Source organism: Epinephelus moara, chromosome 22 (assembly GCF_006386435.1).
Source record: "Epinephelus moara isolate mb chromosome 22, YSFRI_EMoa_1.0, whole genome shotgun sequence".
Classification (NCBI taxonomy): Eukaryota; Metazoa; Chordata; class Actinopteri; order Perciformes; family Serranidae; genus Epinephelus; species Epinephelus moara.
In genome coordinates this window covers 18,868,323-18,893,814 of record NC_065527.1, presented here as the reverse complement: position 1 = coordinate 18,893,814, position 25,492 = coordinate 18,868,323, and the positions used below count along the sequence as shown (strand labels likewise).

At 41.6% G+C, this 25,492-nt stretch overlaps 2 protein-coding genes across 2 annotated transcripts in view; both read right to left on the bottom strand.

The window, feature by feature from the left end:
• Positions 1-672: 672 nt before the first annotated feature.
• Positions 673-6,782, bottom strand: bloc1s4 (biogenesis of lysosomal organelles complex-1, subunit 4, cappuccino). The gene is made up of 5 exons (XM_050035148.1): positions 6,407-6,782; positions 4,115-4,186; positions 3,898-3,999; positions 1,873-2,007; positions 673-1,728 (listed from the first exon to the last, which is right to left on the bottom strand). The coding sequence occupies exons 1-5, from the start codon at positions 6,722-6,724 to the stop codon at positions 1,630-1,632; spliced, it is 726 nt and encodes a 241-aa protein (XP_049891105.1). The 5' UTR covers positions 6,725-6,782; the 3' UTR covers positions 673-1,629.
• A 2,996-nt stretch (positions 6,783-9,778) lies between these two features.
• Positions 9,779-25,492, bottom strand: part of pard6gb (par-6 family cell polarity regulator gamma b) — a 42,565-nt gene continuing 26,851 nt past the window's right edge. Inside the window, exon 3 of the mRNA XM_050034954.1 lies at positions 9,779-11,417. Coding sequence (XP_049890911.1) covers positions 10,345-11,417 — 1,073 coding nt within the window. The 3' untranslated portion in view covers positions 9,779-10,344. The remainder of the gene's footprint in view (positions 11,418-25,492) is intronic.

Sequence of the window (25,492 nt, the reverse complement as noted above, 5' to 3'; positions counted from 1 at the left end):
TCAAAAACTTTTTACACATAAAAAATGGTTCCAACTTTCAATTGTCGTAATAAAACATTTATTCAAACAAAATGAACCCTTCCATTTTTATTCAATGAGGGTCATTTTGACTGATATTAATGATAATTCTGTAATACCATAATATTATGAAACCATACTGCATGCAACCCTACTTTGGAGATCAACATGTTGCACTGCCACGTTTCTACAGTAGCCCAGAACAGACAAACCAAACACTGGCTCTAGATAGGGCCATTTGCGTCTTTGCGTCGGCCACCTTGTAAGCATGAGAAAACCTTTGATGTTTTAACACAAAACTGCTTTATTCAGTGTTTTACCAGTCAAAATCACCAGGTCCATTTGTTTGGAGAGGAAGAGACCTCTGTGGATAAATCGGCTAGAAGTAAAAACCTGCTGAGTGTCTTGAGAAAAAGGTGAACACAGATTAGCAGGTGCTATGTTTCAGCGCCGGTAAACAATTCCTGAACAATGAACACTGGAGGAATTCTAACCAGAAGTTTCAGCTGGTTGCAATATGCATTCCTCACCACTAGATGTCACTAAATCCCCCTATATCTTACTGACTGGACTTTTAGGGTAGGTAAGCTGTAACTAAAAAACATCATACTTAAAGGGTGTAAAGAACTAATGATGGGTCATGCAACAAATAACTTGTCTCAAATAAAGCTTTAATGATTATTTAAAAAACACAAACCAATATCAACCTGTAAATGAAACATTTTTATTCCTGTTTTGGCAAATAATGAATCAAATAATAAATCATAGCTGTAACCATTATCGATTAAACCTTGTTTGATGGGTAAGGGTCAAGTTACATCTATAAAGTACACTTGTCTCCCAAGGACGAGATCCAAGCCTCCTCTGGTTATCATCACAAACAGCTCCACCCCCCAAACTTTCAAAATCGACTAACATTTCATCTATAGTGTGCTTTTATTGAAAAGGTGCTATCAAAGATTTAGCCCCATATCAACGAGGCAACTGTCATTTGTAGCCAGTAACGTCAAGCTAGCAATAAAGTGAATATTTTGAAATGGAAGACATTAAATGCTTAACTGGACGAGATCAATATTGCTCGGGGAGAGTGATGAGACATTGGAGACACAGATTAATTCGTAACAGCGTGCAGGTCTTTACAAACACCAGTAACAGGAATGTCACTTATAAAAAAGATGGGTCAATTCTTCACGTAATACACCTTTACAGATCTTTACAGCTCCTCCTATTGTACCTTCTTTACAGCGTCCTATTGGCGAGTGAGATGACTTTGTCCTCCTGATGTGTCACATATCCAACATCTGACACTGTTTTCTTCACAAATAGTGAAAATAAGACTGACAGAGATACGACCAATTTAGGCACTTTTAAAATCATGTTTGCTACAGTTCAGTGCTTGTTGCTGCCGCCAGGAAAATGACACTCAAAAATGAAGAATGTTTTCCTGCGCTTGACTTCCAGTGACTTGCTCAGAAAGGCTACTATTGCTTTGGTGAGGCCGCTGCACCAATAGATCCTCTTGCAATGGATGGCAGTAAAAGTAGTCTCTACAGTTTCACCCAACAGGCCTCTGAGGTTAGAACCGAGTGATGTGTTAAAAGTTCTAGCGTGTCACTGCTCTGGCTGTGATGTGAAATAATCGTCTGTCCGGAAAACGCTGGGGACCTCTTGACGCTGATGTGGTGCTGGTCTTCTTGGGCTGGCCGGTTTCTGGAGTGAACAAACACAAAAGGAATCCTAATTATTAAAAAGCACTGCCTGTAAGAGAATCACAACAACTGCTGTTATGAGTACTGAGCAAGCAAACTGACTATGTCGAACTACAAATCCACATGTACACGAATAAGCTCTCACATTTAAAAAGCCTGGGACAGTCATCGTGCGGAGGATCTTCTTGAAAGCACCAGGTAGTGTTCCTAGTTCTCCCTCTGCCTGTGTGACCTGCTCCTCCATCGCACTGACGTTGGCTCCCACCATCTTAACAAAGGCCTGCAGGCACATCAAAATAATATAGCAGATAAAATTTAGATTCTTTGCAACATTATGTGAGACAAACTTCACTTGAAAATAGAAAGGCTCTTGGAGAGCGCAGACTTCCACCAAGACCAAGTGCCTTATCTTGTAGTGTTAACACTATTGAAAAATAATTTGCGTATCCACCTGTGATTAGAATCTGTTCCAAAGTTTGGGATCTTCCTTTTGCCTGACACAATTATTACGTTATCGACTTACTGAGCAAAAATCATCGAGGTCATGTCTATATATTGTACGATAATGCCCTGTGTTTACCTGCATGTCTGTTTACATGAGAATGTCACCAACATTTGAGTCACCAGAAACCAGAAAACCAGAAAAAACACAAAAGGGATTTTTCTACTAGGACGCAGTGCGCAAGCATTTTTTCAGAGTGCCATGCCGAATAAACAGAGGAAAACTATGCTGAGACACGTTTAAATTTGCTGGTCCCACTGCTTCCGTCCTTCAGTCTAAATATTCTTAAAAGCGCTGTATGTCACTCTGGAGAAAGATGGTTCATCGCTGAGTATCATTTTGGGTTAGTGATTTGGCTCGGTACAACACAAAATGTCAGTATTTGACAACCTGGGAGCAAGAATCAACAATTAAATCCCTTTTTAAACAGGAATTGTAGGAAAGCCCAATCAGTCTTCGTTCAGCATTGGCAGTATAAAAACAAAATTGGGGAGTGCAGCAAAATGCCGCCTGCCTACTTTTGTTTATACAGAATGCGCCTTTTTCGGGGCAAGTAACAAAACGTGTAGCTCAGCGTGTGACGTAAACAGTGACGTGGGAGGGAAGCCACGGCTGGTCAGTCCTTCGGCGATTCTCTCATAAGTCGGCCCGTCCTTCACCGTCCCCGTCATCTGACGGTTAATGGCCTCTTCGTTTGCGAGGGCAAGGAGGGTGCGCAATTCCTTGTCTCCCCAGTTGCTCATCTTTACAGTGGCAAAACGGCCCAACATCCGCCGAAAATCTGGCAGTGTAAAAGTGGCTTATCTTTCTCCAGAATTACATACAACACCTTTAAGAATCAAAAGTTCATTGCTCTCTGAAAGGGTGTACTTGCATTATTATGCTATGATATTGGCATAAAATAAAATGGTCTTAAAATGAAAATAACGTTGTTTATCATTTATTATTATATCAACTATTTCCGGGACAATATACCTACCACCAAGAGTAGTCATCATCATGACAGGCCTGCTACACCCTTCCATGCTAACCAGACCAGTAGAGTTTCTGTAGTTTATCGTCATATACATTCAGAAGAAAACTGTACACTCATATGCAATAAAAGGCATCTGCCCTGACTCTCTCAGCCATTAAAGCTATATGTAAATAATAAATAAATACAAAACAAGCTGAAGATACTAAAGGTTTCATAAACGTGTGCGATTAATTAATGCGCTGTTTTTGAAAAAGGAGGCAGATGAGTGAATGCAGAAAGAAGTTTGGAATAACTGATTGAACTGAATAAATGTTTGTGTTTTGGATTTTATCTTCGTTAGTCACTTGGTGACTGTGAAACAGTAATTGTATTTGAAAACAGGAACAAACTGCGCTCCTGGACCGGTGTTTACTTCCATTATTGAAAAGGGAAATGGTCAGCCTGTTATAATCTCTCAGTTTCTGCTGCTGTAATTATAAATAAAAACACACAAAATCCTGTTCATATGACGAAACATCACAGGTTTCATATTATATTATTTTGAAAATCCTTGTTACTGTAGTTTTTAGTCTGTTTTGGTCACATGATTCCATTCCCTCAATCAAGTGTGCATTAAAAAAATATCCAACTTAATATCTTGAAGAGAGTAGTATTAATATCTTCAGCCCTGCAAAAATAAAATGACCACTTACCTCTAACTTGTCAATTCTTCTGTATATTTGTCTCATTTCATCAGACTTCTGCTGGATTTGAGGTAGGTTTTCATTCACGATCTGGGAGGTATCATTACGGATCTGGAGGAAAAAAAACACAAAAGGGTGTGAGAGACAAATATGCATTTTATTCAGTAAAAATGTACATACAGTGCATTCATTAAATTTTACAGGGTCATAGCCTGACTTAGCTTACCATATCCAGCATTCCAACAAACTCATCTACTCTTGTCAGCATTTCTTCCAAGCTCTTGTCCAAGCACAGGATCTGGAGGAGAAATCATTAACAGAAAAAGGCTGTGAAGATTTACCAATGACCTAAGCCTGCCTTATGTGGCCGTCTCTGTGCACTTCAAATAGTCCCACATGCTAGTCACAGCTGGAATTCAATAAAATGTCTTTAAATTGAGTGAGCAAGGACCACGGGGCCAAAACACAGGGGCCTTTGTCTTCCTACAGAGTCAGCTAGCTAGCTCAGCTTCTTTGTAAATTGCCTGGTATCACGCATTTCCAGTTAACATCAACTCAGGAGTGACAGTTACCCGGTCAGTCGCCCGTCATAAAGATAAAGTGTGAGAAAACATAGTCAGTTCCTACAAATAAACACAACTGTCTTGCTAAGCAAAAGTTCTACATCAGTTTTATTTGAATGTAGGGCTTATAGTTGTGAACCAAAAAACAGAGGTGTGGACTTGCGTCACATGACTCAGACTCAAGCAAGTCAGTCTTGAGTCATGAATCTGATGACTTTAGGCGTCATGAAATCAAAAATGACTTGCAACTACAACAGTTTCACTCACATAAAAATACAAATCACAAAATAAAACTGTGAACCGTGAATCGAGTCTTCATTTTCCTGGTGATATATAAAGATGATACTACAAATGATCAAATTTAAATGACAACTGAAAAGACTGCTGTGGTTAACCATAAATGAATGGAAATATGCTATATATTAAACTCAATAATTACAGTTGAATGTAATTGTGCCACAGGAACACAATATCGAGGTTTACTGAACTTCATAAAACCCCCTTTCTGGAGCTTAAAACGTAAAAATGGTAAACATTTGGTTAAGGGTACAAAATGTCTAGTTCAGGACTCAAAACTTAAGGAGTTGGACTTGACATAAAAGACTTAACTCTGGACCTTACAGCCAAGACTTGACACTTACTTAAGACTTTATTTGGAATGACATTACGACACTTTTGCCATAAAATATCTCCACATCCAGTGGTGGAAAGTAAATTTACTCAAGCACTGTACTTGAGAACAATTTTGAGGTGCTTGTACTTGAGTGTTTCCATTTTAAGCTACTTTATACTTCTACTCCGCTACAATTCAGAGGCAACTGTTGTACTTTTAAAGGTCCAGCATGTCAGATTTAGGGGCAGAAACAGTATATAATGCACATAAGTATTTTTTCATTTGTTTATATCACCAGAAACTAAGAATCATAGTGTTTTGTTACCTTTGAATGAGCTGTTTATATCTACATACAGAGCAGGCCCTGCTCCACAGAGACACCATGTTGTGGCTCAGAACAAACAAACCAAACACTGGCTCTAGCTTGGGCCAATCGTGTTTTCGTGTTTGCCATCATAGTTCTCCTACATGCTTGGCACATGGAAGAAGTTTCACACATGCAACCTTTATTGAAGATACCACTAAATCCTACACACTGGACCTTTAAGATGAGTATAGATCCTCAGTCGCAAATTCACAAGCTAGTGGTGATGCTGATTTATTCATACATTTTCAGTTTCAGTAATCGTTTTTCACAGTTGTAATCCACCAGTACCAGCTGCGCTTTCTCGCTCTCTGTTGTTGTTAATGTTAACTACTGTCAGTCTGCTGTCCTCTGCCACTATCCTAATCATTAACATGGTATAGCCTCTTTATAATTATCTTTTAGTAAAAACTTTAACTAGTATGTCTTCAATGTCAAATTGTCCCTATGATATAGAAAATGGTACTGAATATTGATATTTTTCAAGCTATCTATCAGCACCTTAATCACAATGAACTCCACCTCTACCAGCTGCAACAATAACATGATGTACATATTAATGCATCAGTAACTACAGCCCAGTGATGTAATACACATTACTCTAAATGAGTATTTTTACTTTTGGCATTCAAATTAATGTCATGTACTTTTACTTGATAAAACTTTTGAATGCAGGACTTTTACTTGTAGCAGAGTATCTCTACCCTGTGGTGTTACTACTACTTAAATAAAGTGTCTGAGTCCGTCTCGCGCCACTGCTCACATCCCAGTGGACCCTAACCAGTGACAGCAAACCAATCATGTGATGTCACGATGTGACGTAAGCACTACACTGCTCGTTAGTTGAAGCCAAGTATACCGCAGTAATAAGCTACAGCTACTTTATTAACAAAGAGCTAACGGTAACTTAGCTAGTCAGTGCGTACAGTGCTTCACATGACTTGGTGGCACATTCGTGTCAAAGCCACGAGCACACACCTCTTCTCCAGCTGTCGCCCTGATGTAGGAGGAGTAGCTGAGGGCGGTGTGTGTCAGGTCTTCGTCCTGCTCCGGGTGGTGCTGGTCGGGTGTCCCGGGTTCTGCTGCTTCGTTGAGGCTCGGGCTCTCGGAGATGTTAACGTTAGCTGCTGCGCCAAAGCTGGGGCTCTGCGACACGGTGCCGCTGCTGAGGATTTCGCTCACCATGGACAGACTGCTCGCGCTCTGAGAGACGATGCCGCTGTCCCTGCTTATCTCAGCGCTGGACTCCTCCAGGGGAGACAGCAGGCCCACCCTGTCAACCCGTTGATAGTCCATATCGCCTGTCTTTCAGGTCTACTGCCGTGTTTTGCCTCGTCAACTGACTGGGTCACGTGAGGTGTTCAGCCGACGGTGGCTCGTAATGGTCAAAACAGCGCAGCGCAAAATGACAATAAAGCGTTGGAAAACTTTCCCTTTCATTTTTAACCCACTTTACTAAACTGTAATTAATCACTATCTTACATGTGTAAGTAAAATAATAACAAAAGCAAAAGACATATTTAGAAACCCTGCAGCAAATCAAACACACACACACACACACACACACACACACACACACACACACACACCGATGATTACAATCTCTCCCATATAAACCTGCAGTTGGGATGTATCAACAAAAATCGGCTCTAAGCAACTTTGATCTGGCAAAATTACTATCTGATCAATTATAAAATGCAGATATCAGTATATGGTGACACTCATATGGCATGCTATGTCATTGCAATCTCAGCCAGCAGATGGCAGCCAGAATTACTGCATGGCACTAGCCTCAAGTGGTCTGCACAGGTCTGATGCAGAGGCAGTCACTATGGCACTGGTCAAAAAAGTTGATCACATCTTTTAACATATAAAATATCTAATGAAACTGACTAGCTGTTAATTCAGTTTATTTGGAGATAAAGATGTTGCAGTGACCCCCACCCTGGAATATAAAATACAGGTCCATCCATCCATTTTCATCCGCTTATCTGGGGTCAGGTTGCAGGGGCAGCAGGTCAAGCAAAGCACCCCAGACATCCCTCACCAGCTGAGATGTGTCATCCCTCCAGCATGTCCTTTGTCTGCCCCTGGGCCTCCTACCAGTGGGACGTGCCCAGAACACCTCTAACGGGAGGTGACAGGTTAAATAATTAAATGGGTGGCATTAAAGTGATGTAAGCTTTTGTTTTTGCACATCAATATTACATTTCCTTAGTTAAGATGTTTTTTATTTAATCTTTTACAAGACCTTGTCAGTATTAATCAGGCTACACTTTAATCTCAAGACGAGCATCTGTGTCACACGTGAGGGACAGAGTTCTCTCACACATAAGTGCAAAAACTATTTCAAACTGCAAGGACCAACTGCATGTGCATATCTTCTGCTGATATTGACTTCAAGGGTCATACGCAGGTTGTCCATGATTGAAGGCCAGTGTTAAAGGCAGTGACAGCAAATACAGACTTTTTGTGGACGTTTCTTTTGGGTCTGCCGATGATTGCTGGTGCAGACTGGTTGGACTTCATTGATTTATTAGCTGTTTGAGCAGTGTGGCACCTCGAGTAAACACATCAGACAAACATTCATTAGCAGAGAGGTGGAAGGAGTTTGCTGCTAAAGGAGGGCCTCTGACCTAGGACAAAGCTGCATGCCTGCTGCAAGTCCATGCTGAATATACTGAATGATAATAAAGGAAGTCAACCTTTAGATATGCCATCCTCATTATTTGACGCCTAGAGCAAATTATATGTGATCAAACTTGACCAATGTGTCCTACCTAACCTGCCTTCAGCCTCCCACAGGACTTAAACTGCAGACTTACATTGCAGGAATGAGGTTGAGAGGACAATAAAAACTGCTCTGCGATGCTGTCAATAGTTCATCATGTTAAAACAGTCATATAATCAGTAAACAGTGTGGTCTTGCTGTAGGCACTAAGGTGTCTTCATGTTTTCCTTGTAGCTGTAGAATGGTTATAATACTAACAGTCATTTCAAGAGAAACCAAAGTCACACCCCTTACGGCATGTTTTGTGGTTATGCATTCCTCGTCTGCAGATGCTGCTGCTGATGAAGAAATTGGGATGTCAGCCTCTGCTGTGACTATTTGCTTTGTTGACTGTCAGCGGTGAAAAGCTTCTGACTTATGGTTCTCAGGAACTTGCACTAAAAAAAAAATGTTCTGTGTGGTTTTATTCAGTTTTCCTCCTTAAACCCAGTCAAGCTGACCTGGAAATATCTCAGTGTCACATTGTGTTTGTTTAGCCAGTGTTTTTCAGATAAACCTGCATCTACTGTATGCTTAGTAGACAAGGCTTTTCTTTGGTACAAAAGCTTGGTGATACAAGTGAAACTTTAGGTAACTTATACACCCATAACTAAGCAACTAAGTGATTAAATTCAGGATATAGAAATTAGGTAAACTAAGACAAACTGAATCACAAACTTTCATCTGTCAGTGTAACATTGCTGTTAAAGGAACAGTGTGTAAGATTTAGGGGGGTTAAGTGGCATCTAGGTGTGAGGATTGTGGAGTGCAACCAGCTGAAACTTCTCCTGGTTAGAAATCCTTTAGTGATTCAGGAGGGTTTTACCGGGAGCCGAATTATCCGCAGAGGTATCTTCATCTCCAAAACAAACAAACCAGGTGATTAAAACTTGTAAAAACACTGAATAACACAGTTTCATGTTACAAATCAGTGTTTCTCTTATGCTGTTAGGCATGTTACAGATGTGTGCTCTGGACGTTAAGAGGTTTTAAGAGAGCTGAATTATCTGCAAAGTTCTCCTCTAAAAACAAACAGGCCCTGTCATTTAAACCATTAAAAACACTGATTAAAGTAGTTTCACGTCATTACAAATCAATTTTTCTCGAATGCTATTTGGCATATTGGGACAGGCTGCTTGCCTTGCATTTGTTTGTCTGCTCACATTTTTTCTCTGATAACTAATGATCCAGATGTTCAGGAGGTTTTTAACAGGAGCCGAATTATCCGCAGAGCTCTCTTCCTCTCCACAAGAAATGGACTCAATGATTTAAGCCGGAAAGAACACTGAATAAAGCAGTTTCACATAAAAAAAATCAGTGTTTTTCTGATGCTCTCTTCGCAGAGAGGATGCCACTATGTAGATATAAACAGCTCATTCTAAGGTAACAAAAACACAATTCTTCTTATTCTTGTTTTCGGATGATTTTACACCAAAGATAACATACTTATATTATTTTATTCAATTTCTGCCAAAAATATCCCCCTAAATCCTCCACACTAGACCTTTAGCTTTCAACCTTTTGACCCGTGGTAAAGGAACTGCCAATGCAACTGCTGAACCACACATCACCATCTCTAGTTTGCAGACTTAGAATAATTTATTGGAACAGATACAAGGATTTGATCACAATCATCAATGCATAAAAGAACTATTAAAAAAAATCATATTCTAAACAGCATTTATCAGAATATAAGAAATATAGATTTACTCTTTAAAAACATCCATAAGCAACCCCAAGTTGGTCCCGGTAATAAGAATGAGAAGGATCTTAATAAAAGTGGTCACTAACAAAAGATATTAGGCTGTAGGCACATTCAGAACTCTAGGATACAGTGGACTCGCCTAAAAACAGTTATTTGTTCTGATGCTTTTTACATACATACGTACAAATCTTTTGATGTAAGACAAAGACAACTTTAAAAAATACAGGAAATATATACAATACATTTTCTGTGTTTCCTGGCTTGTAACTTCCAATAATCAGTTATCTCATAAAACAAAGAGAAGTTACACAATTAGTATCTGATAAACACACTCGTGCTCATATTTATCCGGCGTGGTGTTCCAGTTTAAGTCTCTGAACAGTTGGGATGTATCTGTCTCTGGGTGTGTGTGTGTGTGTGTGTGTGTGTGTTTTGTAAGTATTATAGGGTAATGACGGTGCCGTCCTCCTCCACCCCTCCCCTGGGCAGTGCCAGACTGTGTCGTGGGTCCGTTTTCAGGGAGCTGAGGATTTTGTGCAGGCTGCCGTTGCTGTGGCGGAGGGCTGGGTTGCTGGTGTGATGTGAAGGCTGTGCTTGGTGATGGCGGTGCTGGGACTGTTGGTGCGCGTTGTGCTGAAGGTTCAGGTCTCTGTGGAGCTGGTAGCTGAGGCTGCTGTGGTGGTGGGAGTGGGACCCTCCGTTAAGGCTAGGCTGGGAGTGGAAGGAGGCAGTGGAGACCACCGATGAAGGACGTGAGGGCGGGCTTGGAGGTGCTGCTGGGCCTGAAGCCGTTGTTGGTGTCTGCTGGTGTGTGCGAGATGCACTGGACGCCAGGGAAGCATTGGATCTCTGCGACGGCCGCTTGAGGCTGCTCTCAATGACTATATCCGTCTCTTCGTCACTCTCCAGGTCGTCTTGGTACCCATGTGCTCCAGAGGACATCACCCCCATTGACGCCACTGACAAACTCGGGTAACCAGTTGACCCGCTGCTGTCAGACGACTGGCCTGAGCTCCCTGAGATCCTGCTGCTGCGGACCACATTATTGCGCTGGTTCACCGGCTTGACCGTCACAATCAGGTTGTGGCTGTTGGCGATCATCATATCTGTCACCTGATCTAAGGACTTTCCAGTCACTTCAATGCCGTTCACCTCCAGCACCTCATCATTAACCGCCAGCAGCCCGGTGCTCTCTGCCAACCCTCCAGGCACCAGCCGAGATATGAAGATGCCAGGGACTTTCTCGAGCCCGTGTGGCGTCACCCGTACGCTGGTTCCATCCCGGATGTAAAAGCCCAATGGTTTGTCCGAGCCGTGACGATACAGTCGGACACGGCGATGAGATTCAGGTAGGATGTCCACATCAATGATAGAGGAGACGGGCCGGAAGTCTTGCGGCATGCCGATGCGGATGTGTGGGCGCTTGCGGTTGATGTCGTTATTGCGCAGGGCGACCACAGCCTTCTTCTTACGAGTTATTGTGTTGGTTCCATAGTTGGAGTAGTCGACCTCTTCTGTAAAGACATAAAAGGAAGACGGAGAAACAGCGTTAGAAATTTCATCATTGCTTATGTGCAGGCAACACAGGCTGAAAACATTCTTTCTTCCATGCATGCTTTGTCCCCAAATGTTAAAGGCAACAAGGAAAAACTAAAACACCTAAGGTCCAAAAAGACTAAGACGAGGATCTGGAAAGTTAAAACAAACTGAAAACAGAAAGAATTCCATCCTGGAACTACAAAACCTGTACATGAGTCTTTGCCTACATATTTAAATCAAACCACCTGCCTTACAAATTCAACAACCTTTGATCAAACTATGCACAGATGTGCTTGAAAATAACTTTCCTGTGAGAGACCTGCTAATCATTTATACAGATTTTATGCCATGTGTGACAGAGCACAGTTCTTATTACTGAACCTCTACAAGTGAGTTAAGTATGAAGCCAGTTTTTTTTGCAATAAGTCCAACCTGTTTGTGAAAAAATGACATGTGAGCGTATTAACTGGATTCACATATGGCTAATACTGAGTCTCTCTCTGTTCATGTTTGTATGAAACGCTGAGTGTGCAGAGCATTCCTGCCTGTGCTGACAGAGGTGACCCACCCTTCTGCTACCAGGCAGCAGCTGTAGGGATTCAGAGTGTGCACTTCTACACAGACACATACATGTACTATCCTCAGTGCAAACACTGAACTCAAAAAATTAAAAAGATCAGTAAGCCGTAGAGTTAGTCCGATACCAATGCTAGTATGGGAAACGCCTCTCATGCACTGCCTAAAATGCTGGATTTGGTATCATGAGTACACAAGTCCATGCACCGATCAGATGCCGTGTCATTTATCGATAAACTTAAAGTTTACAAGTTTTTCTGGAGATCAATTGTTCTTCGCCGCTTCGTAACAGTGGCCTTCACAGCAAGTTGCGCTGTGCAGCCACTTGCAACTGCTTTATTAGAGTGGTGAAGAAGATTTAATTACCAGTAAACACTCCAGTGTTATCCATCAAAATAACAGCAATTTGGCAACCTTTTACACAGGACAAGAAAGTACTACCAGGAAAAAGGCAACATGTGCAATATGCAAGGCTACAGATTCGAAGGGTGGCACGAGTGTTGCCAATTTCAACACCAGCGATCTTATAAAGTATGTACAGCCGAAGAAAGCAGAGGAGAAACTACAATTACCGCCTTGTGGTTGTATGACTCTGCAAACCAGTCACGTTGCACTTACAGTTTACATCCCTGTCTGTGAAAACATGGACGCTTCACACACATCAGTTCAGTGTCTGACCGAAAGTCTCCCCTTCAGTTTCTGAGATATGAAATACTGGCCAGAAAAGTGTTTTTGCAGAACATTATTATGTAACAGTGAGGCTGACCTTTGACCTTTTGGATATAAAATGTCATCACTTCATCATTTTATCCTATTAGATATTTACGTCAAATTTTGTCGTAAATAACGTAAGTTCTTGAGTTACGGCCAAAGATATGTTGACAGTGACCTAGACTTTTGACTTTACCAAATTCTAATCTGTTCGTTCTTGAGTCCAAATGGACATTTGTACCAAATTTGAGAAAAATTCCTCGAGGCCTCCTTGTGATATTGGGTTCTCAAGAATGAGACGGACAAAAGGACAACCTGAAAACATAATACCTTTGGCCACTGTTATCGCCGGCGCAGAGGCATAAAAACAGGGGGAACTGCAGGAGAAAAAATTAGACACCAAATTCCAACGCCATGAAAAGTTCCACAAAGATGGGCCAAAACCAACAAAGATAGCAGAGAAAACTGACAAATGTAGTGTTCTGGATGACCAGCGTGCTGATCAGTGTGATCAGTACTTGGTATCAGTCGACACAAGTTCACGTATCAGACTCGGTAAAGGAAAATGAAAAAAATCGTCCTCCACTAGCTGAGCTGGTAAAAGACCCCGAAGGATATAATACAGTGCGGAAAGAATGAGCTGAGAGGGAAGCTCAGTGTGGTAATTTCAGCTGAAGCATTATGTTTCCAACTAGAGATTTAGAGCAATCAATAAAACAATGAAACCCCTCATGGAGGACTGGCTTCTTCAGAACAACAGAGTCACTGCCAAACATGTACTTACTTACTAAAATAAAATTAAAAAAGGGGGAGGCTTTGCAAGAGTGGAATAAAAAATATCTTTGAACACAATCATTGAGTTATGGTTCTGACGAATACAGTGTGAGATAGTGAGAAATGATTCAGTGTGCTCCATGATGAAAGAAATAACATGTTAGCTCTCTAATCTTCCCTTCTCAGGCAGACAGGAAATCTGGACACAGCAAAGCCTGATGTGACAGGAAGTGAAGGTCCCTAAGTGGGAGCATCAGCTCCTGCACTTCCATGGCAACGGGCGATGAGTCATCTTTGCCCTACTGTTTGGGACACCTGCTTTCTGAAATTATCGTGGGTGAGCACACTGTAATTTTTGGCCTTGTCTTCAAAGTGGAAGGAGAGAACACTGAAACAAATATGGAGTCTGCGAGCAGAGCCAGCTGGCCGCTCGACCCTGCGGCCTCAGAGGAGTGTGGACGTCTGCCATACAACTCCCTATGCAATGCTGACTCGTCATTAATACACGTTTTCATCCTCCACCGCCTTCTCGTGCTCCTCCTGAGCAGAATGTTGACTAAGCAGCATGTTTTACTACAGCTTCAGATATGGAGGGTCTGGGGGGAAATAGTGTGAAATCAGTCTGTCAGTAGAGAAGAAGCAGCTTTTGCGGGTGTCAGCAGTGATACAGACCACAGTACACATGGGGAATTGATGATGACTAAATTGGGGGAAAAATAAGAATGATGAATGAGTGTTAGTGACAGAGTAGATTGACGTCTCTTGGCGCAGCATGAAATAATGCTGTCAAGCGCTCAAACACTCAAGCCAAACTGCTGTGACAAAACTGCGTCGTACCAGACAAAGAAGTAGCCTAATCTCATCAAACTTTGCTGCCATTTTTGACCAACTGCTTGTAAATATCAAACAAAGTGTATTGTATTCTTAGTTTTCTGGGCATGTTGAGGCAGACGCTGATTTGATTGAATCCAGACAAGGCATCTGCCATAGGGCTGGAATCTCTGCCACAAGTGCAAGTCTCCCCTGATGGGAACCATGTTGGAGGGGATGGCTGCAGAGTCTCATTACAGGTCTATGGTGTAACACCCTCCTCCCTCCACATGCTCACCTCAGTCTGAAACCACACAGCACACCACATCACCAGTTGTACTTAGTAGGACAGATGATCCTTCAGTCAGAAATCCTATGTGTACGACTATAATTATGCTTTCTATTTGTAATGTCTCACAGCTGTTCTGCTAAATCCCATAAGAAGCCCATGTTGGTATAATTTGTTTAAAGGAACCTACAGATACAAAGAAGCGGGGTGCGTTTCATATGTCCTGTGGCAAAAGCTGAAGAGTAAAGATTAAGTTAAGATAAATGTAGGATTGGGACACCTTGTGTTGATTACACTGATCAGAATTCACCTGAAGCGCTTAATTTTAAAGGCTCTACTGCTTAATTGTATCTCACTGATGATTTTTACTGTTTAGCAATGTGATTAACAACAATAACAAATCAAAATACACATCTCTCCACTCCAATTTCTCTTTTTTAAAAGTGAAACGAGCAACTCAAAGGGGAAACATACTGAGCGGAAAACTAGCACACCAACCGATCCGATCACACAGGTGATGACGTCATAGAGACGGCGGTTTACCAGACCTGAATGTCAATTAAAGTATCATACTTCATGTACATATCTAGATAATTACCAAGCATCCAGTAATGCCACATAGTTTGCAGAAGAACACGAATGCAAGCCAAGTATGTACAAGAAAGAACGCAAACCCTTAAGTAGAGATGTCAACAGTTGACTGTCGAGAATATTTTTTGACTGGTTACACATGTCAGTCTATGGGTTAATTTTACTGCTCTTCAGTGACCGTACTGCACACCATCTGGCCCTAGTGGGCGCTCGCTAGCGGTGCTGCTCATTCAGTGATTACCGCTAGTAACGCTGGAAACACTGTGCCCACCTTCCAGTCTGCCCGAAGGTCGGCCCGATGAGAAGGTGGACATCTGGCATTATGTTTCCGCATGTTACTGCAGCCAGCCAGCTATGTGTCAGCAAAGTCAACCAAAAACAAGATATAATCCAAGACCTACATCACATAACGTTAAAATATCACCAAATCTAAATGGATAACAGTTAGTGCTTTGAAGTGTGGTGCTAAAGCTCACTCCATCAGTGTAGTGTTGGACTAGAAGGAAAGGCATCTTGTATTTTGCGTCGTTACTGGTTAATGGGTGTCAGGCTAACAAAAGCAAATAAACCAACAACCTTTAAGCTCACACTTAATTGAATCATTTAAGCCTTTTGTCAATGAATAATTTCTCTGGTTGCAGCCTCTCAAATTTTCGTTGTCATTAATAGTTGTAGTAAATTGAATCTCTTTAGACAGGAGGTCAGGCATCTGAATAAGTCACCTTGGGCTCTGGGAAATTGTGATTTTTCACCAAATGATTAATAAATTACTTGAGAAAATAATCACTAGATTAATCAATTATGAAAATAATTGTACGCTGCAGCCCTACAGGGCACCGTGCCTTCCATAACAAGCACGGCTGGAGCTACAGCACGTTCCCCTGGTAACTAAAACCACTGGAGAATCATTGGATTGCAGCATTTGGAGATGCCAAACAAATTAAGATGTCGAGTCATAGAACCAGACTGTGGCAGCAAAACCCTGTCTGTCTATTAAGCCTGTCTGCGGGGCTGGGGTATTATATTCAGGACCAGTGCATTCATCAAACTGAAATGGGTTTTTCCATTGCAAACTTAAACATTATGTTCTCTGCTACTGTAGAAAAAAAAAATCCCTGATGAACACACTCCACAGTCAAAATTGTGTGTTTCAAAGTGAACTTGCATGTGCTGTGCGGTGGAGTTTTGACTAAATGTGACTGCATTTTAGGATAATGCAAGAAAATTGCTCTGCCCTTTAAATTACACATTGAAAAAGACTTTTCTAAACCAGTCCAATCTCATAAAGCTCACTGATTACTACAAAGAAGCCAAGTAAGGACGAACTATCAGGTGTCACAGCTTTCTAGTCCTAACTGTGTGGGATACACGCACACACACACGCACACACACACACACACACACACGGATTCGGGTGCAGAGCTAAACTAAGGGAGCATGTTCCAGCCGATCACACAAAGGTTATCGTAACAACTCCTGACAAACCTAATCCCTGCTACACTGAAGCATGATGGGTAATCCAACGTGAACCCATTAATCAAAGACTGTCGGGTCACTGCCAGGATCTGCAGGCTAAACAACACCTCAGATCAAAGCCTGTTGGGAAAGCCTGGTGGTTCAATTAGCTGTTACTCAACATTTCCACAGTGTTATTTTACCATCAAGTGTTATTTAACGATCACAGTATGGAATATGAAATGCCAATTTAGGCGATGCACAAGCTACAGAAACAAACGAGAGACATAAGTGTTTGAATTTTAACAGCCACTGAATCTTAAATATTGAAATTTAAACACCACTGAGTTCTTTGCATTGAATTATTCTATTTAAAAACCATGTATCAGACTTTGTTTGTTCTGAAGTCACCTCTTTGAAATTTCTCTATTTTCCATTTCCAAAGCTGAATTTAGATATATATTTTTTCAGTGTTAACACATTCATATGCAAAAATTCAAGCTGAAATAGCAACATCCGGTTCAATCAATTGCAAATAAAACAGCACAAACTATCTTTCTGAGTTTGAATTTTCAAGCTGCTTTCTTAGATCACATGACTGACAGACCGTGTTCTGGTACGACTACATTCAGACTCAATGGTCTATCCTGAAATTGAAATTTAAGGCAACTTCTTTCAACTCAATCTTTTTTGGAGGGATTTTCTGAAGCTTTAATACCTGGAACTGAATTTGTGGGCACTGAAAAAAGCTTTTAATACTGCAAATCCACAAATTTCATATTTTAATTTCAAAGGGATGAATTCAGAACAAATAAATTCAGATACATGGTTCGCTAAGTAAAGTATTTTCATTCTTGTGGTGTTTAAATTTCAATAATTTTAGATGTCAGTATTAAATATTCAGTGGTTGTTAAACTCCTATTTGCTTCCATAACAATCTAAGAACACACAGAGCATCCATGCACATTCCAGCTGTGTGCTTTTACCTTAAACCTAAGCTTGCTCTTTACTTAAGGTCAGGGAATTGTACGAGAAGTACAGCTAATAGCGAGGCTAAATGCTGACAGGGATGGAAAAAACATTCATTCACTTAAACAACATTTAACATCTGTGGTGAGAGTAACAGTAAGGGTAATACGAGAGCTCTGACACAGCTGGGAGGATAAAGAAAGATTTCCACATTGCACACTGCTGTTGCAGCACTGGTATAAAGTAATCATGAAAGAAATGTTTTATTGAGGAATACTGGCGCTAATGAAATCCCCCCATAATGCCAGAAAGCCCACACAAGGTCAGGGGAAAGAGGTCAGAGGTGGACGTCTATTGGGTGACTTCTACATTTTGCTCTCTGCTGATGTGTGTGGCTGTGTGCATGAGTCTGCGTGTGTGTGAGTGTGTGTGTATGACACTTAAGGAATGCGGGGGTAAATGTAGTTGGAGATATCTCCGAACAGGTTGAAGACCTGCATAACTTCTCGAGACAGGCACGGGCTGCTTTGAACCAAAGTGTCTGGCTATTTCAAGCTTGCCATGAAGCTGTTAAAGTAATGCGATCCATCACTGGCATATTGCTCATCTTTCTCACAGCCACACTTGGTGCTAAATGAGAGCTACATGACAATCATACGAATGAAATATATACTTTTTGTTGCAATGCTACATCGGGATGGAAAAACAGACCAATTAGAAGCCAGCTAACTATTTTTTTTTTTTTTTGCATCTGGCTCTAGGTTGCTTTTGACCGCCTCATGCTGTTCTTGGAAAAAGAAGAAAAATAGTCTTTGTTCCACTGCAGCCCACCTCTAGTTAACCAAAGCTGTGAAGAGAAGGCCCTTTAAAGTCCTACTGCTTTTCCACCATCTCCCATAAAAGACAGGAATCTAAGGGGTTTTATGATCAACCATTAGGGCCTCTGTGCACACTTGTTCCTGGCAGGTCTTCTTACATTCACTACTGACTCGACACAACTGTAACAGAGACTGAACAGACAATGGGAACGAACCACAAGAAAAACACACTTAGATTTTGACAAAGTGTTTCAAATCCCTCTTAGGCTCTGGTGGTGATTTACGTGCGGAGCAATGTGAGTAATACACAAATGGAAATTAATTAACAGGGAATTTTTATGATGTGTGTTTGTGTACGCCACTCTGTAAGCAGCGATGTTAAAATGCAACACCACAGCCGTAACATGACTGAGCCACGAAGCAGAAGTTCAGACTAATAAGGTTTAAAGAGGTGTTTGGGGCCGGCCTCATGTGTGATATTTCACACAGGGCTTTGTGAAAGTCGGCACGCTATGTCCAAGTTCTTTTGGTATACCTGTGTTGGAACCAGAGCCGGACTTAATAACAGTTTTTCATGATTTGACAGTGTTGTGTGTGCAGTGCTAGCATGTGTGAATGCATAGTGCCTGCGTGTCAGGGCACATGAACATGTTAATCTATGTGAATGGAAATCTTTGTGCTTCATGGGCAGTACATGCTGTATCCATCTAGCCTACATAAGAAGCTCCAATCATCATGAGTCACTGTCAAAGCAGCTGGAAGAAAACGTTTCAGAGCTACAATGTTCTTCAGATTAACTTTTCATTATCTCTGATTTAGAAATATAACTTAATCAGTGGAAAGCCTCGTTATTATGTGCATGTGAGACTTGGGGTGGAGGCGACAACATCAACACCCTGCTAACAGCTTCAGCAGCGACCCCTCAGGGGTGTGACCCCTGGTAATGATATTTTTACTCACTGATACGACCCAGACACTAGCAGCCCTGCTGAGGAACTTACAAACACACAATCCTTTCAGGCTGCTACAAAGACGCAATGTAGACGACTACTGTGGTAACACTACACCATGCAAAGACTTGACTGTAGCTGGGTATTGAGATACATGATGCCTGTGTGAAATTCCAAATGTAGAGCTGCAACGATTAATCGATTAGTTGATTACCTGTCAACTATTAATTGCCACCAAATCGAAAATGGATTAATCTGTTAGGGTAATTTTTTAAGTATAAAGAAAAATTCTCTGATATCAGTTTCTTAAAGGTGAATATTTTCTGGTTTCTTTACTCCTCTGTGACAGTAAACTGAATACCTTTGGTTTGTGGACTAAACTAAGACATTTGAGGACGTCATCTTGGGCTTTGGGCAAACATTAATCGTCATTTTTCTCAATTTTCTGTCATCTTTAAGACCAAACAACTAATCAGTTATTAAAAAAATAACTGACAGATTAATCACCCATGAAAATAATTGTCAGTGGCTGCCCTAGCTACATGCTAGATTAGTAAATAGTCAATGTCTGTTGAACCATGTATAAACGTCTCCTATAAACTCAAAGGACTAGTTTAGCATTTTGGGATATATGCAAACTAATGACTTCACATTTTGGCTTTTGTGGGGATTAAACAAATAAGATAAAGCGTGTTTACTTTGGAGCAAATTTTGTTATATATTGACAGAGCCAAGCTAGCCGTTTCCCCCCGTTTCCAGTGTTTGAACTACGCTAAACTAAGCTAAGCTAAGCTAAGCTAATCTAAACTAAACTAAGCTAACTGCCTGCTGGCTGTAGCTACTGTGCAGACATGAGAGTGATGGTAATCTTTCCCAAATGTCAAACTAGTCCTTATTTTATGTTTTGAGAAAATTTGCTTACTTCAAATTTTCTTGCATGGCCTCCACGGTGAGTGAAGAATCCAAAAAAGGTGAACATTCTTCATAAATTAAAGTAAAAGGGGGGCGTGTTTCACAACAGCAAAACTGTGTCAAAACATCCTTTAACAAACTTGCACACAACTCGTGCAGTACAATAGAAGTCTCATATATCCAGTCGCATGCTCAGTACTTCCCCAAACACGTGTTTTCGCTAACAAATTATAATTTAAAACACTTCCGCCTATGAGTAGCACGCCCTCAGTGTGCCTGAGCATGCATGTACATAAAGGTTAAATGCACGTGCATGCCCAGGCACACCACTCGGCTGTGTGTGAGACTGTTTGTACTGACGTGTTTTAAATCTAGTGTTTTGCAAAAACTGTATTGTACTCCATACAAATGGACATTTTGCGGGCGGAATATTCCTTTAAGATAGATAAATAATCTAAAAATACATTGGAATATCTGAAAATAAATATTAAAAGTCAACATTTATTGTAGATACACAGTTTTCAAAGGACAGCCACGATATATTCATCAGTTCACTTCTGTATGCTGAAACTACAGCCCATGACCTACGGCTTGTTGCTCTGTCTACAGCTACAGTCCATCTATGCAAGTGACATTCCTGCACCCCAACAACCCCCCAGCCCCCATCATGGTTTTCGGCCAAGCGTGACAAAGTGCTTAGTGACAGGAGAGACCATAATCAGTGGAGAGGGGGAGAGCACACAGAGAATGGTGAATAGTGCTAGACCCTGCTGCCTTTTGCATTAGGTCACTGGATGCTGTGGCGGTGGGTTCCATTCCTGGGCCCCACAGACAGGCACACACACACGCACACACAGCTGGAAGCTCCTCACTTTCAAACCACCAGGAATATGGCATAAAGTAGAACGGGATGAAACAGCACATGACAGAGCACAGCCGTGCAGGACAAAACGAGACAGCCCAGTACAATGCAGTACAGTAAAGCGTCTGAAACATTTTTCCTGTTGCCACATTTGCATTTTTTTGTTCCTGTTTGCATTAGAAAAGACAGGATTTAATGAAATGCAGAGCGCTTTTCTTCTGCTTCCTCCTCGTAGCGTGGGCTCAGAAATAGCTGGTTTTCATGACTCTCCAGTGGTTTCATACAACACATCCAAGTACAGCAAAATGAGCTGAAGAGCAAATTTCTACATTCCTCTCCCATGTAAATAAGCTGCAGAGCATACTAAAACAGGCATTTCTCCCCTAATGTTTGAGTTGCCGGGTCAAGTTGAAACCTTTGTCAATGTAAAGTGCACGTGGAGCCCCTTCCAATGGGACGTACACATCTAAATGTGAGGAATGAACCAAAACAATCAGTATTCTTGGACGTCTCCTCTCCTCCCCATTGGAGACGGCCGGGAAGTCTATCTGTGTGTTTAGGGGCTGACCGCTGCCAAGACGTTCGGCTAACACTAACATGGAAAAAGAATCCAGACAGAATAAAGAAGAACGTCTTTTTTTAAACATGCAAACATATTTCACATTCTTGCAGGGGTGGTTGAGGCAGGGCCTGGGTGGAAATTTGGAGAAGCTTGATAAACGTACGTGGTTATAATCGACAGCTGCACTGAAGATTTGGGCAGGAACTTACTGGAAGTTTCTGTGATCCTGTGCATGCTGTGTTATGCTAGGTGCACAGAAAATAATCAGTGGTGGAAAATGACTAAAAACATTTACTCACTGCAGTGGGTAAGTACAATTTTGAGGTATTTGTGCTTAACTTGGTTATTTCAGTTTCTATTTTTACATTTCAGAGGGGAATATTTTTCTTTTTACTCCACTACATTTATCTGAAAGCTATCGACAGCCATTACTAGTCACCTCACAAAGTAAGTTTACATACAAAACATGTGATCAGCTTATAAAATATGATACATTGTTGGGATTAAAGGGATAGTCTGGATCATATGAAGTGGGGTTGTATGAGGCACATGTCCACAGTCAGTGTAGTACAAGCAGTAGATGTCAGTCGGCACGCTCCCAGTTTGGAGAAGCAGGCCTGAGTCTGACAAGGAAACAAAGCAATGTGCTGCTGTGGACAGGGGCAGCAGCAAATATATTCCAGCCAAATCATTATCAGTTTAAGTGTACGTTACATTTAGAATATTTTCACCACTTTATCTCACTGTCAGACAGCGATTTCCGACAGGGAGCTGAGGTTGTTACATTGCTCTATTCAAAGCCAGACTCCATTGAGAAAAACAGCAATTTAACATCACTGAACACAGGAGCTACTGGTGTACTGCTGCCTCGATCAGCTAATTTGATTGTGGTATTGTGTGACTTTGGCGTTTGAAAGGATTAGTTCGGTTCCACCAAAGTCACACAGGAACACTAACTAACTAACTGATTGATTCAGTGGTAGACCAGCAGCTCTTTTATTCAGTGAGCTAAAATGCCCCTTTTTGTCAATGGAGTCTGGTGGGTTTGACGAGAGCATAGATGGGGAAGTGAAGCCGTTACCAGCGTCCCTGTCAGAATGGGTGCTCAGATGGACAGGTAAAGTGGTGAATATATTCTCGGTATAGCATACACTTAAACTGTTCTGGATTTGTTTGGTGGGACCTTTTTTTAGGTGGCTAAAGTACATTTTGCTGCTGCCCCCATTCACAGCAGTACATTGCTTACTTTTTGTGTCGCAAACTGAGGACATGCTGACTGACATCTACTGTAGGTAACACACTGATTATGGTTAAGTTCCTCCTACAAACGCACTTCAAAAGATCCAAAGTATCCCTTATAACTTGTTGATATTGTAGAAAATAAATATCATATTGCCATGAAACATTAAAATGCTGCTTTCAAGTTCATGCATCAATACTAATACCGGCAATACTTAAATAACACATAAAAATACAACACAAAAAAGCAGCCATTCTTCATCACAAGAACTTCTGATACATTCATTTTGCTCATGATGCTTATTGCATACAAGAGAAAACACACACTACTGTGCACATACACACATGCATAACTGCAATCACTGTTCTGTGAACAACAAACAATGCTCATAGAAAAAAGGGGCCTGAAGTCTGGACTGTCACGTTAACTTATTAACAGACTTCAAAGAACTGCAGTCATCTGAGAGTATTGCTTTGTCATGCTTCTTGTAGATAAAAGAAGATAAAGCAAAGAGACCCTGGGATTGGAAAAAACGAGCGAGACTCAGGCACGCGTCAGGTGAAGCTGTCTGCGAGAGGTAAAACAAAGATGTTTTCCACCCTGATAACACAAGACAAAGCTCTGAAACTTCTGCATGCATATGTGCTGGGCAGCACTTTGCACGCACCCCCTCCATTCCTTCACTCCCTGCACTCATTTCACTCCGCGGCACACAGGGGCCGGGCTGCACATCTGGGACACGTTAAATGGAGCTGCCTTGTCTGCTCCGCTCTGGCTTGGCCTGTGTGGTTGGGTGGGGTAGGGTGGGGTGGGGTGGAAGTCACAGGTTTAAGATTCACTGCAGGTATCATCCACCCCCATCACAAACATGCACACATACCACCTATACATACGCAAAGGTTGGGCCAATCACAAGGGGAGTGTAAGATGAAGAGAAAGGTATTTTGAGAGAAGGGAGTGTGAGAGTGTGTGTGCGTACATAAGGAGATTAACCTGTTTGTGTGTGTGTGTGTGTGTGTGTGTGTGTGTGGGGGGGGTCATCAAAGAGGGGAGCGATGGAGTAGACAGGTCTTGCATTCCTCCACCCTTTCAATCTCCACTCAAGTGTTCCCCCCTTCAGAGCAGCAGTGTTGTGGGGGGGTTCACCACCCTTCCTGCCTCCTCCCTCCTTCTCTCCCTCTCTTGTATATAACTAACTACTGCTTCTGGTTTTAATCCAGCTGCCTCTCTGCCGATCATATGCATGTTTCCAACCAAGAAAACACATGCTGTTGATTTAAGCTCCACAAAGTCTCCACCACCATCTGGCCCACAGGTACCCGGGCTCTGCCTTTGCTGCTTACTGACCCACGTGAAGATATAAATACCTGCCAGTGTGTGGAATATTAAAGTTATTGGAAATCTTTTTACTTAAGAAAAGATATACTGAGAAAGAAGTGGTGGACAGATTTTTCAATACAAAGTGAAAAATCAAGATATTAAAACAGTCTCCTGCAAGCATATGACAAATAATATATTTTACAGGCATTTTGGCAAAGGAGGGATCAGGGGAAATAGATTCTGGCTGTGCTCCGGTGACACAAGTCGCAGCAGCAGACTTGGACTTGAGTCCTTGCCACCTGTCTGGCCTTCTGTTTGTGCAAGAGTCCATGAGTGATTAAGTGTGCATGTGTGTGTGTGTGTGAGAGAGACAGCGACAGACTTAAGGATAACACAGACAACAGAATGACTCTAAACTATGTGGAAACGCAAGATACCGTCTCCTGATATCAAATCTTTCTGTCTCAGCTCATCATCTTTTATACAGTCCACAATTCACTTCCTCTCCCACACTCACAAACCAAAACAAAAGCTTAGCAGCCTTCAGCCTCTTCGCCTATCAAACAATGTTTAATGAGCCCCCAGGCTGAACAGATTTGTTCTCAATTGGATTTGCTGCGCATTGCTTAATGAAGAGAACAAAGTTTATGAGTCCTGTGCGAATATTATTCATGTGGGCTCGCTTTAGGAGAGGGAAAAGGGGAATATGGTTCATTTGCAGCAGCTTGTTGAGATAGTTTTATAGTTTAGAAAAATGAATAAAACTCACCCAGTGCTGTAGTCGTGTTTGAAATTATTCATGTTATTTAAATAGCGGCAAACAGGTTTTGTGAATTGCCATAACAAGTGGCCACAGTGGGAGAGAGAGCTAAAAATAATAAACCCACATGTGAAGAGAATGCAGTGGTGGCTGTGGAGCAGTCGGTGAACTGAAGCATTTACTATATTGTATAAACCAACTGAAATGAACTAAACCACTGAAGCTTGTTACAACATATCTTGGTATTTCTATTTGCCTAGCATGAAAACATTCAATATTCAGAAGCCAAATACGGGAAATGACACATTATTATACATTAGTAAGAAACTTAGGGTGTGGGTGGCTATGGCTCAGGAGGTTGAACAGGTCGTTCAGTAATCGGAAGATCTGCAGTTCGGTCCCCCGTTCTTCAGTCCGCATGCCGAAGGGCAGGACACTGAACCCCAAATTT